The sequence below is a fragment of the Carcharodon carcharias genome, chromosome 21 (assembly GCF_017639515.1).
Source record: "Carcharodon carcharias isolate sCarCar2 chromosome 21, sCarCar2.pri, whole genome shotgun sequence".
Lineage (NCBI taxonomy): Eukaryota > Metazoa > Chordata > Chondrichthyes > Lamniformes > Lamnidae > Carcharodon > Carcharodon carcharias.
Genome location: NC_054487.1, coordinates 45,190,039 through 45,210,882, shown reverse-complemented (window position 1 = coordinate 45,210,882; position 20,844 = coordinate 45,190,039). Strand labels below are relative to the sequence as shown.

The 20,844-nt window shown below is 45.4% G+C and overlaps 1 protein-coding gene across 2 annotated transcripts in view; it reads left to right on the top strand.

Moving 5' to 3' along the window:
- LOC121293135 (protein mono-ADP-ribosyltransferase PARP12-like) overlaps nt 1-20,844 on the top strand; it is an 85,973-nt gene that overhangs the window by 27,489 nt on the left and 37,640 nt on the right. For both annotated transcript variants that reach the window (XM_041215864.1, XM_041215865.1), the window contains exons 3-5: nt 8,537-8,801; nt 13,170-13,271; nt 19,538-19,661. In XM_041215864.1, coding sequence (XP_041071798.1) covers nt 8,537-8,801; nt 13,170-13,271; nt 19,538-19,661 — 491 coding nt within the window. The remainder of the gene's footprint in view (nt 1-8,536; nt 8,802-13,169; nt 13,272-19,537; nt 19,662-20,844) is intronic.

Below are 20,844 nucleotides of genomic sequence, written 5' to 3'. Positions count from 1 at the left end.
CTAACAGTAGCTGGGGTGTGGTGGGGGGGGTTGCGGTGGGTTGGGGGGGTGCGGGGAGTGGAGGGGTGCAACAGGACCTGGGCAAGCCACAAGGTAAACTGTCTGCCCTACTAGTGGCCCATTAGGGGGTATTCCTTCTGCCTGGGCACTCTGTGTCCAATGTGGGACCTGATGGCAGGGCTGCCTTGTGGGAAACACACCCAACCCACCCTTTAAACCATAGAAAAGCTATGGCTTAGAAAGTGGCCATTCAGCCCATCATGTCTGTGCCAACTCTCTTATCTCTTGCCTCTCCCCCGATGAACTGTCTCCTTTCCAGGGCCCCAACTTTCTGAAGGTCCACACCTCTCTAGAGTGCTCTGTTATGGAGAGCACAGGAGCATTATGACCTGGATCCTTGCAGGAGGGTAGTGGAGGGTGCCACTCAACTGGTCCAGGCACCTGAATCACATCTTCAGAAGCCCAATTACCTGCTCAATGTTTGTCCTATTGAGCAGGTGATATTAGTTGTATCACCTCTGTGCCTGTTTCGGGCTCCCCTAGACAGGTGTGTAACATGTCTTCAAGAGATATCCCTTGTTCCTTAGAATCCGCCCATGCACTTTGGAGGTTGGAGTGAAAATCTGAGGCAGCATGGATTGCTGCCACAAAAATACATGCACACACAGAGGAAGCTCTTGTTATGGTCACAGACCAGTTGGATGTTGAGGGAGTAGAAATGCTTGTTCTTGATGAATCTGAGTAGGCAGCCACTAGATGCCTTGATGACCACATGGATGCAGTCGATAATACTCTGCACCTGGGGAAACCAGCAACAGTGGCAATAGCCAATGTCCTCCACCATTGCAAGGTCTCGTCCGTCATGAAATGAATGTACTGTCCACCTCTGGCAAAGAGGGCATCAGTAACTTGCGAGATGCAGTGATGTGCAGTTGTTGGAGAGTTTCCACCAAGGTTTGCAGCTGATCCTTGGCTGGAACCAGGAGTGAAGAAGGTCAAGGCTACAGTGACTTTGGCAGTTGCTATCAGAGCATGGCAATCAGTGCAGTTAGGTGTGAGGTCTTTGGCAATGAGGGCACAGATGTCTGTGACCATCTACCTGGAAAGTTGCAGTCCCTCTCAGTACTGAGTTTCAATCATCTCTAGTTAGCTCTGTCTTCAGCAGTAGTTCTTGTGCCCTCCTGCTATCCTTCCCCCATTGCCAGCTGCAGCCTTCATTCAGGGCAGGTGACTGTCAAATTGCCTGGGTAGCCTTGCCCCTTGCTCTTCTGATGCCAAGTGGTAACCCAGAGAGCCAGGGTAGTGCTCTGGGGACATGGATTCAAATCCCACCAAGGCAGATGGTGGAATTTGAATTCAGTAAAAACCTGGAATTAAAAGTCTAATTTTGACCATGAAACCATTGTCGATTGTTGTAAAAGCCCATCTGGTTCACTAATGTCCTTTCGGGAAGGAAATCTGCCATCCTCACCTAGTCTGGCATGGGAAGGAAATCTGCCATCCTCACCTAGTCTGGCACACATGTGACTCCAGATCCACAGTAATGTGGTTGACTCTTAAATGTCCCCTGAATGAACCCAGCCATTTGTATCAAACCACTAAAAAATCAATTAAAAGGAATTAAACCAGACAGACCACCTGGCATCAACCTAGCCACCGGAAATGACAGCGATAAACCCAGCCGTATTGATCCTGCAAAGTCCTCAATACCGGCACCTGGGGGCTAGTGCCAACATTGGGAGAGCTGTCTCACAGACTAGTCAAGCAACAGCCTGACATAGTCATATTCACAGAATCATACCTTATAGATCATGTCCCAGACTCCACCATCACCATCCCTGGGTATGTCCTGTCCCATTGGCAGGACAGTCACAGCAGAGGTGATGGCACAGTGGTATACAGCGGGAGGGCGTTGCCCTGGGAGTCCTCAACATCAACTCCAGACCCCATGAACTCTCATGGCAACAGATCAAACATGGGCAAGGAAACCTCCTGCTGATTGCCACATACTGCCCTCCCTCAGCTGATGACTCAGTGCTCCTCCATGTTGAACACCACTTGGAAGAAGCACTGAGGGTGGCAAGGGCGCAGAATGTACCCTGGGTAGGGGACTTCAATGTCCATCACCAAGAGTGGCTCGGTAGCACCTCTGCTGACCGAGCTGGCCGAATCCTAAATGACAGCTGCTAGACTGGGTCTGCAGCACATGGTAAGGGGACCAACAAGAGGGAAAAAATGCTTGACCACATCCACACAAACCTTCCTGCCACAGATGCATCAGTCTGTGACAGTAACCATAAGAGTGACCACCACACCGTCCTTGTGGAGATCAAGTCCTGTCTTCACAATGAGGATAGCCTCCATCGTGTTGTGTGGCACTACCACTATGCTATATGGGATAGATTTCAAACAGAACCAGCAACTCATGACAGGGCATCCATGAGGTGCTGTGGGCCATCAACAGCAGCAGAACTGTACTCAACCACAATGTATAACCTCATAGCCCAGCATATTCCTACTCTACCATGCCAGGTGCAGCACAGGAATACTTAAAAATGAGGTGGTAAACTGGTGAAGCTACAACATGGGACTACATGCATATCAAAAAGCATGAGCAGCAAGCAATAGACAGAGCTAAGCGATTCCACAAACAATGTATCAGATCCAAGCTCTGTAGTCCTGCCTGATGCAGTCGCAAATGGTGGTGGACAATTAAACAACTCACTGGAGGAGAAGGTTCCACAAATATCCCTATCCGCAATGATGAAGGAGCCCAGCACATCAGTGCAAAGGATAAGGCTGAAGCATTTGCTACAATCTTCAGCCAGAAGTGCCAAGTGGATGATCCATCTTGGCCTCCTCCAGAGGTCCCAGCATCACAGATGTCAGTCTTCAGCCAATTAGATTCACTCCATGTGATATCAAGAAACGGCTGAAGGCACTGGAAAGTAAAGGCTATGGGCTCTGACAATATTCCAGCAATAGTACTGAAGACTTATGCTCCAGACTTACCGTTCCCCCAGCCAAGCTGTTCCAGTACAGCTACAACACTGGCATCTACCCAGCAATGTGGAAAATTGCCAGGTATATCCTGTACACAAAAAGCAGGACAAATCCAACCTGGCCAATTACTGCCCCATGAGCCTTCTCTCGATCATCAGTAAAGTAACATTTGCGCCAAGCAAGTAACAGGTAACATTCATGCCACACAAGTGCCAGGCAATGACCATCTCCACAAGAGAGAATATCACCATCACCCCTAGTTGTTCAATGGCATTACCATCACAGAATCCCCCACTATCAACATCCTGGAGATTACCATTGACCAGAAACTGAACTGGACTAACCATATAAATACTGTGGCTACAAGAGCAGGTCAGAGACTAGGAATCATGCAACGCGTAACTCCCCTCCTGACTCCCCAAAGCCTGTCCATCATCTACAAAGCACAAGTCAGGAGTGTGATAGAATACTCACCACTTGCCTGGATGAGTACAGCTCCTACAACACTCAAGAAGCTTGACACCGTCCAGGACAAAGTAGCCCACTTGATTGACACCACATCCACAAACATTTACTCCCTCCACCATGAACGCACAGTAGCAGCAGAGTGTACCACTACAAAATGCACTGCAGGAATTCACCAAGGCTCCTTCAACAGCACCTTTCAAACCCATGACCACTACCATCTAGAATGACAAGGGCAGCAGGTAGATGGAAATACCATCACCTGGCCAGCATTTATTGCCCATCCTTAAATGCCCTTGAGAAGGTGGTGGCGCTGCCTTCCTGAACTGCTCAGTCCGGTGGCCTAGGTACACCCACAGTGCAGTTAGGGAGTTCCAGGATTTTGACCCAGCGACAGTGAAGAAACAGGGATATATTTCCATGTCAGGATGTGAGTGGCTTGGATGGGAACATGCAGGTGGAGGTGTTCCCATCTACCTGCTGCCCTTGTCCTTCTAGATGGTAGTGGTCGTGGGTTTGGAAGGTGCTGTCTCAGGAGCCTTGGTGAATTCCTGCAGTGCATCTTGTAGATGGTATAAGATACAAAGCAGACTTATGGAAAGTTAAAAAACACTTTCCAATTATTCAGGGATTATATTATTACTATTAGTACGAACTTGCAGTTTGTAATATAAATTATTCTCACCTCTAATTATTGCCCTTTCTCCACTGTACATTCTGGTTCATGATTAGATACTGTATCAAAGTTACTGGCAGCTTTCTTTCTAAGTGAGCGCACACTGAAATTGTTGGCAGGCTATTAAACCACACATCACGGTGACGTGGTAATTACGTTACTGAGTGAGTAATCCAGAAACCTGAAATAATGATCTCATGAGACATGGGTTCAAATCGGATTGTGGGAGTTTCCTAAACTGTGGGCTGTGGATGAGATTTTGGGGTTGTGAGCTCCAAGGTAGCAATGGCAACTGTGGAGGTCGGATGACGTTTTGACAGTTGCAAGGTCCCTTTAAATGTTGGTATTTTCTCATGGCCAGAGTTTTATGTCACTTGTACAAGCATGCACCTGACCCGACAACATGTGAAATCATGTGAGAAGATGTCAGGCACACGTCTCGCCATCATCTCTTGGTAGGCACGCATGGCAGCTGGAAACGCACCCGCCAACAATTAAGCGGGCCATCAAGCCTGTTCAGGAGGCAGTTGACAGTGATTTTACGCGGTCCACCCATTTTTACAGTTGCCAGATGGGCCAATCGGCCAGGCGGCCATAATGTTTTCGCTACAACCTCGATCCAAGGCAGGGTTGAAATTTTCAGGGTGAAATATAAGTTTAAAAAATGCCTGGGGACTGAGGTTTTTAGAGTTCTGCTGTCAGGTGCTTGAATGTGCTGCATAGACACAGTTTGCTGTATTTTCTCTTTTCCATTTAATTTGTACAGGTCTGCAGCTCCCTGAGGCAGCTCCACAGCAGCTGTCTGCCTTCAGGGAACTCATTAGAAGCGCCTGCCCGCTGCCTCACTTTTCTTGGCACCTGTCCTCTTCCTGTTGAACCTTTCTCAATGCGCATTTCATGCTGGCTACCCGCTAATTAGCCAGCCAGCGTGAAGTTGCATGTGGGGCCGATCGCAGCTGAAAGCGCATTTTGCATGTGCTTCTGGGCCTGCTGATCACGCTTGCCTGACGATCGCAAGAATCAGGCCCCTATATCTTGGGTGTGGCTTCATCATCTGTTCTAAGACCTGATTGCTGCTACAACCATTGCCTATAAAAAGGTGGGTCTTGTGCTTTCTTCAGGACAAGCCCTCAAGTTTTAAACCCATGCCTGAATCTCCCTCCCCCAGTCAACAAACATTCCCCCTCTTACTGCCAAATAACTCTTTAACCACACCCCCATCCAATCTTCATTCTGGGTCACACGAAGCCTAAGACATTAACATGGGGTTACATTGAGAAAAAGTTTGGGAAGCACAGCATTCTGGCATCTGAGGAATTTAAATGAAATTAATTAAATAAAATCTGGAATTTAAAAATCTGTTAATTGTAACCTTGAAACTATAGGATTATTGCAAAAAATCACTGGTTCATTAATAACCTTAAGAGGAAAGAACTTGGTCCAATCTGTATGGGAGTCCAGCAACCACAGCAATGCTTCTTAACAGCTCCCTGAAATACCTTCGCCAAGCACTCATTTGTATTCAAGAAGCCAGCTCAGCATCAGATTGTCAAGAGTAATTGGATATAAGAAAGAGGAGCAGGAGCAGACCATTTGGCCTATTGTGCCTATTTTATTATTCAATAAGATCATTGCTGATCTGTTTGTGGCCTTAATGCTGCTTCCTTGCCTGCCCCTCCACAACCAATGTGTAATAATTATAGTTTTTGGAAATGTTGGATTGTGGCTTTAAGAGTAATCCTGTGATGTAAGATCACATGATCTATGTAAACCAATGGGGAACCTCCTCAAAGAGTAGAGAACTTCTAAGTTATAGAGTTTGCTGAAAGCGTGCAGTTGCTACCGCTGTCTTGTAAATAAAGCCAAATGTTGTTTGAAGATCAACTCTATAACACTATAAATGACTCCCTTGACAATCAAAATTCTGTCTAACCCAGCCTTGCCTTGGACTTAGGGATGGACAACAAATCCAGGTGTTGCCAATGATACTCACCCTGTATCCATTCCAGTCATCATCTGATATCTACAGGCATGGGGAAAGAATTGCATAGCACTCAAAAAATGGATGTGGGGATTGTGCCATTAATTAGCGCCTGTTGCTTCCAGTTTGGGCAGCATGCAGACTTGGCAAACATGATTGCCGCCAACGGTAAACCTTCTCCTGCACGCCTAAACAGTGGCACAAAATCATGAAAGATTAGCACAAGTTTAAGCTAGCCTGCAATACTCTTAAAGGAGAGGTGTGTATTGACTGTACGGGTGTTAGAAATCATCCTAAAAGTAGATTTGAAAGGGAAAGGCATAGCGATGGCACAACATGGCAGACTGTCTTCAAAGGTTCTTTGACTCAGCACTGAAGGCCAAGGTGCAGGAGGTGGGCAGGAGGAGAGAGCCTCTCTATCCACAAAGGACCAGGAGGCCTGGGGCAGGCAGTGAGAGCAGATACCTTCTCAATGCAAACTCACCACCAGAGGTTTCCCAATGGACTGGATATACACCTTGGAGGCAGGTAGTCAATTTGAATATTTAAGACCCAAGTAAGGGGTGATTTAGAGGGCTCACTGGCATTTTGTTGGTGGATGTGTGGAGGCCAGTTTAATGGAGGTGCCTCCCTGCAAGAGGCTACATTCCCTGGGGAAGGCATTGCACAAATAAAGAGCTGCAGCAATGCCCATTACTATGGGACAGGCTTTCCCCCACACCTATCCAATGCCGCAAATTCTTTTGGCCTTTCTTATATCACCCATTCGTCGACAGTGACTGGGAATAGATGCACCCTCATGCCACCCTACCTACTTCAGTGCTCACATCTGACAATGTGGCTGCTGAAATTTCTGTGCTGGATTTCCTCCCATTAACCATGTAGACTCTAAAGTCTTCCATCCTTCTTAATTGGATGGCGAGTTTGGAGATGGCCAATTGGAAAGCCATCCCTCCTAATAACGCCACTGGTCTGCATCCCTGCAAATCCAGGCTCAGGGCTCAATTTGGACCTGAAGTCAAGGCCCCCAACCCTGCGGATAAATCCATCCAATATCTGAGTGCTGCAGTGGAAGCTCAGACTGAAGTCATTCAAGCTCAACTTGTTGCCATGCAAGTGCAGCTTGTTGTCACAAAAGCTCAAACTGCTGCCATCATGCCTGTGGATCCCGGTGTGCAAACAGGTTTACAGGGCCTCACAATACCCTGCCCGCTAACAGATTACTAGGATTGCTGAGGTACTGCTCCAGTGTCTCTGTGGAGCATGAACCTGCTGCCCTTTCAGAGTGACAGCAGTTGTCCTCCCATCACTGCCACTGGTCACCAATGTCCTTGCTGTTGCCTGTTCTTCAGCCAGATTGCTGCTGCCCATGCTGAGGTGATAAAGTCTGAAGTCAGACCTTCTAAGATCAAAGATGTTTGAGGTTATCCTCCAAGGCCATCTGCGGTATCATTCACTGTAAGTCAGCAGTCTTCCACCAGCCATGCTGCAGTCACTGGGGTAGCACTGGCTAGGAGCACTAAGCCAGGCAAAGCCACATGGAAGACAAGCATGTCTGGACCTCCTCCCCTTCATGCTGCAAGGGAATGCAAAGTACAGCACCTATGACTGGGAGCAAATGGTCTGAGAATCTTTGAAATGAGAACCAAGGCTTCATCAAGTGTCACACCACTCACTCTCTGTAGATTTCAACAACTTTAAGTTGCAGTGCAACCCTCCAAACACTTCCACTAACTCAGTAGCAGCCAGTAGAAACCAATCAGCAACTAACCTGAAAGAAGTTGATGATCCATTTAAATAGTGCTGGTGGGGATCGTTGTCCTTCCTGCTGCTGAACGCATGTTCAGTTGTGTGCGGTTAAGAGAGGACATTAGCTGGAATGTTGAAGCTGAACATGGCACCACTAGAGTCAAATCAACATGACACATGGACTGATGTTGTGACTCTGCATACTTCTGGTACACAATTCTCGTGCCCACTCTAACAATGTATTTGAAATGGTATTCAGTACAGTTTGCACCAGAAGCGTGCACACAGAGTGTGGACACCATTTTGGATCCGAAACAGCAAACATAGCATCAAAATTATGGGCGTTGTGCAACCAATATTCAGATCAGTTAATCTAATTTTAACAAAGGAATAAAGCTAGGACCCTTTTGTTGTTTCTATGGGTTAGTAACAAACAATACAGTGTGTAGTAGGGTAGAGTTTCCCTGAAATTTATCTTGCATCTAACTCATGCTATTTGATTGTTGTTGGATGGTGTATGGAATCTGCATATAAAGCATTTTAATTTTACTGCAGTAATCTCCTTCAATTGAGGAGTACAAAAATGTTCTCAAAAGACATGTGCTATTTTCCTCTGCTTAAGTTTACTTCTAACATTGAATTTGAAATCTCTCCTTTTCTAGGTCTGCCCGCATTATAACAGGGGAAGTGGAGACCCTCGATTTGGAAGCTGTATGCATAAACACACTTGCAATAAGCTCCATATTTGCTCATACTTCATTTCAGGAAACTGTAAGTTTGGGGCTGAATGTCGACGATCCCACAGTTTCCATGACAAGCACATCTGTACTCTTCTCAAGAAATTTAGTTTGGATGAAAATGTGATGCGCAATCTGCTGCTGATATATCAGAACAGGAACCACCTTAAACAAGCATTCAGCACGGACGGTAAGAATATGATCCCAATTTGTTTCCAATCTTTCCCATTTAGTTTGACCGTATTTACGTTCCTAACATTACTCCAAGCCTCAATGGTGCCAAGTTTAGTCCTTAGTCAATGCTGAGTTAACTGATTTCAGACAGGGTGCCAGTAGAGATGCTACAATGGGCCTCGGTTTCCCTGCTGCTGAATGTGAAAGTGTGGAGGTCAGTTGAGGGTTGGATTGAGCTAGAAAGTGATGTTATCTATCTAAACAGCCTGGTAAATGTAGAATAAGTGGACACTAGGTAATCCTGCAAAATAGGTAAAAAATACTTGATCAGAAAATTCAACATGTAAGATACATTGTTTGAAGGGTAGGATTGATGGTTCCCAATGGTTCCATTGCTAGGTTTTTGTCACCTCATGTCTGGATCTGTTCCAGACTAATCGATAAAGATTGATTGTTATGATTTGTCAAAAACTCCGTTATCATTTTATCATGCAACTACCAGGGTGGTAGAAGCGAACTACATGGATCTTGGTCTTTCTTCCATCTAGCTACACTAATGTTCCCATATATAAGCCACTCTCTTCCTGGCTTTCCCCGGGATAAATTATTGCAGCTGTATGGATACATGTGCCCTGCTCACTGAGTTCTGCCATTCTCAACTGGCTGTTAAGGAAACACATAACAACAGCTTTAAGTTTCTAATTCTCCTGAACTATATTGAGAAAATACCTGGGGCTCGATTTCAGGGAGAAGAAAGAGGAGGATGAGTGGGGTGCTCCAGAGGAGCCTGGTGCCCAGGCATTGGCAGTCTCAGGCCTTGTGGTGATCAGCAGGCTGGAATTGCCACAAGGGCCATGCTGATTTGGCAATGCTTCACCTGCTTGGCTCCCAGCTCTCTGGCAGTTGACTCTCAATCTCAACTGGCACTACAGACAAGTTATCCAGCCAGCACACAAGTATGGATAATCCCATTGCCACCCGCAGACATGGAGAATGAAGTCTCCAACACCAGCATCCCCCCACATCACAGATCATGCACCCACACCAAGCCCAGGTCACCCACCTCCCCCTTCCCTCCTCTCCCCCACCCGACTCTTCTCCCTTTAGCTTTCTTTTTAGTCCTCACCACAAGCCGCAAGCACACAGATGTCAGATCGATATAATCAAACATTATTATTAAAATGAGATGAATCGAGTGAAAGAACATACAGAGAAAATGTCACCCAGGTGCTCCATCAAGTGCAATATGTGCCTTGTGCTTCATGCACACTCCTACGAGGTTCTACCCCTGTGGCTGAGGATGAGGTGGAGACAGTCTGCTCCATTGTATCTGCATCTGGCTGACATGCCCATTGCCTCCGCCTTCGTCATGAAGGTGTCTGTGAGGGTTTCTCCTCTGGCTGCTGTGCTGTGCCATTGCAAGGGCAGCCCCTGTCACAGGGCCTTGCGGCATGGATGGTTTCTGGGTCGGAGCAGTTGAGGAGGTGAGGGATGACACCAGTGTCTTCTGAGGGATGGCCTTCTCATTAACCTGTTCTATTACCTCAGCCCATTCATAGTGCCATTAAATGCTGATGAGGCCACTGTCTGGGCTGCACCTGGCACCCACTCTGTGCATCTCTGTGCCATCAGCAACACTGAGTGTTCCATGCTACAGACAGTCTCAACCTTTCTGTGCATGTCATTGCGCTGCTCCTGCACCCTGGTGCTGATATGGCTCTCCAAGAGAATGGCCACTCTCTCAATGGAGGCACTCATGCATTCCAATCCCTGAGCCATGATGGTGCACGTGCCCTGGACAAACTCCTCCATTTACTGCCCATGGCTCTCCAATGCCTCAGGGGTCTCCGACATTCGGGAACTTAACTGCCTCAGTTGCTCCTGAAAAACCCTCCTGGTTTGTGACACCAGAGGGCCAGCATCCTTTCCCTGGATGTATCTGTTCTCCATCCTCTGAGGGAGAGTGGTCACAGCTGACTCTGCCTTAATCTCTTCTTGCTCAGCCTGTGCTCCCTGCTCTAATTTAGATTCTGGCCCCACTTGAGCTGAATGAGTTTGTGCTGGTACATGGTGAGTAGGTATGATCTAATGGTGCAGGCTCTGTGGAGTCTTCCCCTGCCAAGGAGGCTGGCAATGTCTACACTTTGTTCTGTGCTGCCTGCAGGCGACACAAGAAGAGGAAGGTGTTGATGAGACAGACAATGGAGCAGGTGTATCAGCACAACAAACCACATAGACGAAAGCAGTCGAAGAGCCACAGGGTGCATTGGACAGGAGATGATCTTGTTCTGCATGCTTTCCCATCTCACCATTTCTAATGACCTACTGCTGTGGCACCCACACGGTGTCCAGCTCCGGCTCCTCCACGGGAATGAGTTGGTGATGGTCAGGTACTACACCACCATCTCATGGGTGTTGTGAGCTCCCTTTTCCTGTAGGATGGGAAAAGAATGATCTATGAGTAGCCTGTCCTCCCTCACCTCTTCCAGCATGACACTGACATGATTTTCTGCACTCCTCAGTGATATCCGCTTCTCAGTTTTGCCCCATACTGAGAGTGTCTGACATCTCAGTGCTGCAACTGGACACTTGTTTTGGAGCACTATGGACATTTAGTCTGCTTAGCTTATGTACGTGCTGCTATATATAAGGTTAGAGACCTGTCACTAGAGTCCCACTTGCCACTTACCTTTTCAGATTTTATCAGGTCATTGAATCTTTGCAGCACTGGACCCTTGTTCTGCTCGTACCACCATGGCTGCTGACCTTGGCTGCTACCTCCAACCATGTCCTTTTGGTATTTTGTGGATGAGGTAGGTGGCTTCTTCTGCTGAAGGCTGGGGTCAGAATTTCCCACCTCTCAGCGACGGCTTCCTTAAGCACCTCTAGAGAGACATCGGAAAATTGTGAGGCTCCTCGTGGCCATCTGCTCCTGCCAGCACCAGTCCAATCTTCTCCCTGTGCAGCCATATCCTACGTGAACGGCAGGGCCCAATTGGTCCATGACCCACCTCCAGGCCATGCCGGTGCCACTGATTAGGTGCCCAATTTAGCCTTAGGCTAATTCCTTTATCTGTATTTCAAATGCTGAGTTGGGACTTGGAAATGATCCGGTGGCCAGTTTCCTGACCCTGGATTGAAAATTCACCCCCTGATCTCAGCATGCTGCTGCTTTATAGTGCAACAAGATCAGTAACTCAGCGGTATGAGAGAATTGATCATTCAGAAAGAGAGAATAAGAGAGAGAGCTACGAAAGACTGAGGAAAAGAAAATGAAAGATGAGTTCATGTGACAGGCAGATCGGCAAATTTAACTTTGTGTTTTAGTATAAGTGAATCTAGATGCTAAATTTGCATTAACAGACTATTCAAACACAAACCATCAAAAAACTCATTTTCACTGTGCTAATGTCCCACCGAATCTAGTCAGTAAATAATTTTATACAATTCTCATCCCTGAGCCAGTGATTCAGGATTTATGTTGAGTGACCAGCTATAAAGTACTTGGTCACTTAATGCATGATAAACATTGATGCAGGAAATCTTCCAGCTAATTTAATACACTGGACATGCAACAGAGAGCTCTAGAGACCAGGAAGGTTCCAAATTCGAACCTCATCCCTTTGTCTCTGCAGCTTGTTGTTGATGCTAGGATTCAATCAGACACTGGGCAATTATTTTGTAGCAGCAATGTGCCTTGGTCGCTACATCAGTAAAGAACCCCTAGTACACCGGTGATCTAGGTCTGTCTTAAGAGAGATTGTCTCAGTTAATACCAAATTATGGAAGTTTTGTTCCATGGTTCATTGAAGCATAGGAACAGGAGTAGGAGTGATTTAGTCCTTCCAGCCTGTCCCAAAAGGGTGGGATTGAAACTATATTATTAGAGAAGATTCTCAAAGATATCAGACAGAGGAAGCATTCATCCCATTTGCCTAGACTGGATTCAAGCCTAGGTTCTAGAGGTGAAGGAGAATTATTCATTATTGTTCATTATAGCTCCCAGTATCCTTTGTTTCTGCATCCATGAGAAAATGTTTGGGAACTTTTTACGGCTTTCTTTAAAATAATTGTTTTTTTGCCATTTGTTTCCCTCCCTTCCTTACCTGCAAATTCCTTGCTCTTTGCCACCTCGCCTACTTAACAATTATTGGCCTGAGTTTTGATTAGTTAATTCAGCACAGGCTAGGTATTCAAGCTAGGACCCTGCTGGATATGTGACTCATCTATTTTGGAACACATCAGACTATCATTTCATCATCTGCAACTAAAGTAGCCCATGGCTCGTCAGGCCCTCTGCCTGCATAGCTTCAAATCGGTTCAGTGAATAGTTGTTCATCAAAACGGTTACCTGGAGTTATAATACTTTGCTGTGTTTTTGCAGGAATGAATGCTGCTTCCGAGTCTCCTTTCACAAGTGCTCAGAGAAATGCTGCCACTGAGGAGATCTGTCTCTATTTCATCAGAAAACACTGCAGCTTCAAAGGTATCTATAAAATTACTCAAGTTTTGCCACGGATGATGACTTTTTGTGAGGTAGTTTTACTGGTGATTTTTTTCCCCTTGCACTGTTTTAATTACAGTCATGCTATTTGTTTTTACCTGCTTAATTTGCACTGCACTCATGCTGCATTTACTTTATATTTTGTTGAGGGTCGGGGGGAGACGATGGCGTAGTGGTTTTGTCGCTGGACTAATAATCCAGAGACCCAGGTAATGCCCTGGGAACCCAGGTTTGAATCCCACCACGGCTGATGATGGAATTTGAAAGTCTAATGATGTCCATGAAACAATAGTCGATTGTTGTAAAAACCCATCTGGTTCATTGATGTCCTTTAGCGAAGGAAATCTGCCATCTTTACATGGCCTGGAATACACGTGACTCCATGCACACAGCAATGTGGTTGACTCTTAAATGCCCTATGAAATGGCCTAGCAAGTCACTCTGTTGTATCATAACCACTACAAAGTCTCAAAAAAGGAATGAAACCAGACACATCACTTGGCATCAACCTAGGCACCAGAAACAACAATGGCAAACTCAGCCCTGTCAACCCTTCAGATTCCTCCTTATTAACATCTGGGGGCTAGTGCCAAAATTGGGAGACCTGTCTCACAGGCTAGTCAGCAACAGCCTGACAGATTCATCCTCCCGGAATCATATCTTACAGATAATGTCCCAGACACCACCATCATCATCCCTGGGTATGTCCAGTCCCGCCAGCAAGACAGACCCAGCAGAGGTGGTGGCATAGTGGTATACTGGCGGGAGGGATTTGCGCTGTGACCTCAACGTCAACTCTGGACCCCATGAAGTCTCATGGCATCAAGTCAATGATGGGCAAGGAAACCTCCTGCTAATTACCAAGTACCACTCTCCCTCAGCTAATGAATCAGTGCTCCTCCATGCTGAACACTTTTTTTAATTCATTCATGGGATGTGGGTGTCACTGGTCAGGCCTGCATTTATTACCCATCTCTAGTTGCCTTAGTTCAGGGGGAATTTAAGAGTCAACCACATTGCTGTGGATCTGGGGTCACATGTAGGCCGGACTGGATAAGGACAGCAGATTTCCTTCCCTAAAGGACATTAGTCCAGATGGGTTTTGCAACTACCTACAATGGTTGTCATTAGACTCTTAATTCCAGTTTTTTATTGAATTCAAATTCCACCATCTGCATTCAAAACCAGGCCCCCAGAGCGTTACCCTGACTCTCTGGATTTCTAGTCCAGCGACAATACCACTACACCATTGCCTCCCCTCAGTGGAGGAAGCACTGAGGGAGGCAAAGGCGCGGAATGTATTTTGGGTGGGGGACTTCAATCACCAACAGTGGCTCAGTAGTACTACTACTGACCGAGCTGGCTGAGTCCTAAATAACATAGCTGCTAGACTGAGTCTGCAACAGGTGGTGAGGGAACCAACAAGAGGGAAAAACATACTTGACCTCATCCTCACCAACCTACTTGCCGCAGATGCATCTGTCCAAGACAGTATCTTGTAGGAGTGACAACTGCACAGTTGAGGATACCATCCAACGTGTTATGTGGCACTACCACCATGCTAAATTGGATAGATTTCAAACAGATCTAGAACTCAAGACTGGGCATCCATGAGGTGCTGTGGGCCATCAGCGGCAGCAGAATTGTACTCGAACACAATCTGCAAACTCATGGCCTGGCATAGACCCCCCTCTACCATTACCACCAAGCCAGGGGATCAACCCTGGATCAATGAAAAGTGCAGGAGGGTATGCCAGGAGCAGCACTAGGCATACCTTAAAATGAGATGTCAACCTGGTGAAGCTATAACACAGGACTATTTGCGTGCCAAACAGCAAAAGCAGCAAGTGATAGAAAAAGCTAAGCAATTCCACAACCAACGGATCTGATCTAAGCTCTGCAGTCCTGCCACACCCAGTCGTGAAAGGAGGCAGTCAATGAAACAACTCAATGTAGGAAGAGGCTCCACAAATATTCCTGCCATCAATGATTGGGGAGCACAGCGCATCAGTGCAAAAGATAAGTCTGAAGAATTTGCTACAATCTTCAGCCAGAAGTGCTGAGTGAATGATCCATCTCCGCCACCACCGGATGTCCCCAGCATCACAGATCCAGTCTTCAGCCAGTTCATTTCACGAATTGTGATATCAAGAAACAGCTGAAGGCAATGGATACTGCAAAGGCTATCGGCCCTGACAATATTCTGGCAATAGTACTGAAGATTTGTGCTCCAAAACTTGCTGCACCCCTATCCAAGCTGTTCCAGTACAGCTACAACACTGACTACCCGGCTATGTGGAAAATTGCCCATACATGTCCTGTACACAAAAAGCAGGACAAAACCAACCCGGCCAATTACCGCCCCTTCAGCCTACTCGCGATCATCAGTAAAGTAATGGAAGCGGTAATCAACAGTGCTATCAAGCAGCACTTGCTTAGCAATAACCTGTTCACTGACACCCAGTTTGGGTTCCACCAGGGTCACTCAGCTCGTGACCTCATAACATCTTGGTTCAAACATGGGCAAAAGAGCTGAATTCCAGAGGTGAGGTGAGAGTGACTGCAATTGACACCAAGGCCGCGCTTGACAGAATGTGGCATCAAGGAGCCCTAGCAAAACTGGAGTCAATGGGAATCGGGGGGAAAGCTCCCCACTGGTTGGAGTCTTACCCAGCACAAAGGAAGATGGTTGTGGTTGTTGGAGGTCAGTAATCTCAGCTCCAAGACCTCACTGCAGGAGTTCCTCAGGGCAGTGTCCTAGGCCCAACCATCTTCAGCTGCTTCATCAATGACCTTCCTTACATCCTAAGGTCAGAAGTGGGAATGTTCGCTGACAATTGCACAATATTCAGCACCATTCACTACTCCTCAGATACTGAAGCAGTCCATGTCCAAATGCAGTAAGACCTGCACAATATCTGGGCTGACAAGTGGCAACTAACATTCGCACCACACAAGTGCCAGGCAATGACCATCTCCAATCTTACCATCGCCCCTTGACATTCAGTAGCATTACCATCGCTGAATCTCCCACTATTAATATCCTGGGGACCATTGATTGGCACCATATCCACAAACATTCACTCCCTCCACCACTCAAGCACAGTAGCAGCAGCATGTACCATCTACAAGATGCACTGCAGGAATTCACCAAGGCTCCTTAGACTGCACCTTCCAAACCCACGAACAGTACCATCTAGAAGGACAAGGGGAGCAGATAGATGGGAACACCACCACCAGGAAATTCCTCTCCAAGTCACAAACCATCCTGACTTGGAAATATATCACCGTTCCTTCACTGTTGCTGGGCCCAAACCTAGGAACTTCCTTCCTAATAGCACTGAGGGTATACCGACATGACATGGACTGCAGCGGTTCATGAAGGCAATCACTGCTGCCTTTTCCAGGGCAACTAGGGATGGGCAATAAATGCTGGCCAACGACACCCACATCCCATGAGTAAATTTTTTAAAATCCTTCACAGATAGTAGCTCCAACTAAGAAGGCAGTTTTATAGGATAATGCTTCCATGGAAATGCAAAGTTCATTAATTCTGGAGCCAGCAGCATGCTGGTATCAAGTAGAAATGTTGCCTCTGGAATTCCAGTGCATCTCTCCTGACCCAGTCATAGAGGGCAGTGATGCATTTTATTCCCCCTATTTACCTATTCTACCCATTAGCAAAGATCAATCAAAAATAACATTGTAAACTGAAAAATGTTCAAAATCACATGAAAGTGCAGTTGTTTGTCAATTGTGTTGTTGCTGTGGAACTTATCCTTCAATATGAATGAGTTTCTACTGATCTGACAGCCTCAGTGTATGATATAAAATGAGTTGTTGAACATTTCAGTAACCTGAATAAACCCTGAAACAGTACACTTGAGATAAAACAAATTGAATGCTGATGCATCTATTGATGGAGGAAATGTCAGAAAAGTATCAGTGCCCAATGGATATCACTCAAATGTTGACCTTGGCATGTGTGGTAATTAGCTGCAGTTTACAAAGGACCATAGGTATCTTTCACTATTAAACAACTTAGTTATATAACTTGAAGGGCACCACTCCACATCATGCCTGGTACAAGGCAAGCCTCCATAAACTACCAGATAATATGGGAATTGAGCCAAGGCTGTTGGCATCCTTCTGCACCACACTGTAGCCAACTGAGTCAACTGACCGCCACTTGGTGTGTGTGGTACAGACAATATTTAATTGTCAATTGAGTTTGGGTGTTAAGTTACCTTGTGGAGTGAGATGAACTAAGTATGGTGCAGTTGCAAACTCACTCCTGCATAAGCTAATGTCAAACCTGTGCATTTCAAATCTAACATCTGACTTACAGTTAATGCAGATTTCAATCAACCCAGAAACATACTTGTTCTTTGAAAAGGAAATAAAACATTACCATGCCTTTGTTAGCTCCAGACTTGACTATTCTAATCCACTCTTGCCCATGAGATTCATCCCTTAACCCTTGTGCTCGCTGTCCTACAATGGGTCCTGGTTAAACCATGCCATGGTTTTAAAGTTCTCATCCTTGTTTTCAAAACCCTCCATGGCCTGACCCCTCCTCATTTTTATAACGTCCTTTAGCCCTACAACACCCTAAGATATCTGTGCTCCTCTAATGCTAGCCTTTTGAGCATCCAGAATTTTAACCTTTCCACCGTTGGTCAAATGACTGCGCCCCAAATCTCTGGCATTCACCTAGATCATCTTTAGGAGTGCAAACATCTTCATTATCAGGCCTACAATGTGTGTTTTCCAAGAGGAGTTATTGCAAACTATTCTTGAATTACAAACTATTCTTTTGTTTATAACTTTTAATGTGCACTATTCTCTTTCACTGTCCTTTCCTTGAGTCTGTTTGTGCGTGTGTGTGTGTGTGTGTGTGAGATAGAGACTGGATGAGTGAGTGAAATAGCATTAGATTTTTCAGGGTGACCATGTGAATAAATAATCTTCTTTATTTAAATCCAGAAAAAGTTTGCTGCTGATCATTTAAATTGTCCACACATTCAGGGGTTAAGAAACACCTTATCTTCCTTTTCAAAAAATAGAGAATAGAGAAGAGATCAGGGGTTTAGTAGTTCCCTCTGACCCTGCCTGTAACAATATTATTCAGTTCATTGTGTTTTGAAGTAACACAAACTGACAGCACGAATATAGAAATCTGGAACCTATTTGAATGCTTACCCTTTAGACTAATTCTCATCTCCCTTTGTTAACCAGTTTTGTTTTCACACACTAATCTCAAGATCACAGGATAATTACAGGTAAGGAAAGCCATTCAGCCCATCTTAATTATCTCTCTGGAGAAATTCTAACAATCCTCATGTTGTAGCATGCAACTATTCATTTTATGGTTTCAAGGTTTTTGTTTTTTTAGGTGGCAGTCTTTCCTCTCGTAAGACAAAGATTTGTGCCACAGTGTTCAATTCTGTATTAAGCATTGCCCACTCTGCCTCATTTGTTGCAGAGGAAAACATTGGGCTGACAAGGTGCACGATTTTCTGGCCTCTGTTTTCTCTGGGCTGTCTTTTCAGCCACCTGAGCTTTTCCTTCCAAACGGTCAGTCTCCAGAGGCCACGGACATCAACGACTGTCTCCAGTTGTCAGTATCAATGTTGGTCATCCTCAAATCTCATTTGCAGCTGCCGTTGTAACAGAGGTAGCTATTCTGTCCAAGCTGAATAAGAGAGTGTGAAACAACAACCTGACCGAGAACACCAAACTGCGAGTCTACCAAGCCTGCATCCTTAGAGCACTCCTCTACAGTGGTGAAACCTGGATGACGTATGCAAGGCAGGAGAAAAGGCTGTACAATTTCCACCTTTGCTGTCTCAGATGTATCCTTGACATCTCTTGGCAGGCCAAAGTCACCAACTCAGAGGTCCTGAGCATGCTACTTCCATCAGCATACCCTCACTGCTAAGCTAATGACATTTGTGTTGACTCAACCACATTCATCGGATGGATGACAGCTGTATACCCAAAGATCTTCTGTACAGTGAACTGGTCGCATCTCCTGGACTTTTGTTTATGCCACCATATATGTGTGAGCCTTGCCTCAGTGATCTAGGATGTTTGAATACCTTTCCTACTTTAATACTGTAAAATTTGCTTTCAGCATGACAGTGTATGATCTGAACATTTAAAAATTGACTTGGAGATATAGGGATTTTCCAGAATCAGCCTCATCTAAAAACGAATAACCACATTCATAATTTATATTCTTACAGACAAGTGCATTCGGGTTCACTTCAGTCTTCCCTACAGGTGGCAGATATGCAAGGAAACATGGCAGGATTTACCAAACATGGAACAGATTGAAATGGAATTCTGTGACCCAAACAATATCACCAGGTATCTTTAAGATGTAATGAATTTTTGTAATAAAAATAAATCATATTCCACTATTGGTGGACTTAAAAACAGAATTATTGAGATTACAGAGCACGGTCAATCACTGAGTTCTAGATTTTCATGCGCTCCAGTGCCTTAAGAATCACTTTAATTTCAAGTCCAACCCTCTTAATTTTAAGGTAATTCCAAATCCTATCTAAACTGTCTTGAAAATTACTGAACAAGGTTGAGGACTGAATAATCTACTCCTGATCCTATGCACTCCTCAATCTACTGAAAATTTTCCCATAGACCTTCAAGACAACCAGTCCCAACATGCCTCTAATAGGTCATATTACAAAGGTTAAATATGGATTTCATCCTTTCAATTGAGACTATCTCATTAAAGCTATTTGCCCTGAATGGGAAATGCAATTCTTTGACGATATGCTCCCAGTTGATATTTATTGCAAGACAATAGGCAGAATCATCCAAGATTTGCACAAAGTGTGGTAGTGGGCCTCATTAATAATGAACTCATGCAAAACACTCCAGATGGCTGGTGGGCAGACTCGGATTTGCCCACCATGCTTTGACCTCAGTGCTTCCTCGCTCGGGGCGCCATATTTAAAGCACACCAGAGCGCAGCCTACTTCATGTCTCCAGACCAGGACTGCTCCAGGTGAAAGACTGCCCGGAAAGCAAAGAAGACGGCAGCCCCCAAATTTAGTGACACCTCACTGGGACACCTGCTGGATGCAGTGGAATGCCGCCGTGAAGTCCGCTATTCACGCTCTGGCCATAGGAGGTCTCCTGTGTCTCTATATCATTTTTATAATATGGAGACCTGAATTGTTCACAGTACTCCAAGTTTAGTCTAACCAAGATGTTCAAGATACTTTAAACACTTCTCACAGTGTTAAAAGGGAACCAGATCAGAAGTGTGACATATTAATGATAATGTGAAAGTAGAAGACTGCAGGGACTATGCACACTTCAGTATTAGAGATTTCCTCACTGACTATTAAAGAATTGTTATATACTGACGTAAGATCTTTGGTTTAACTTCCATTATTCTGGTACAATAACTGTAGGATGAGAGAAATTCTGTGTTTTTAGAAATCAATTTCAACCCATTCAACTTACATTCCATAAAGACTTAGCGAAGGTCACTAAGTGAGCCAGTATTGATGTAGGCCTTTGA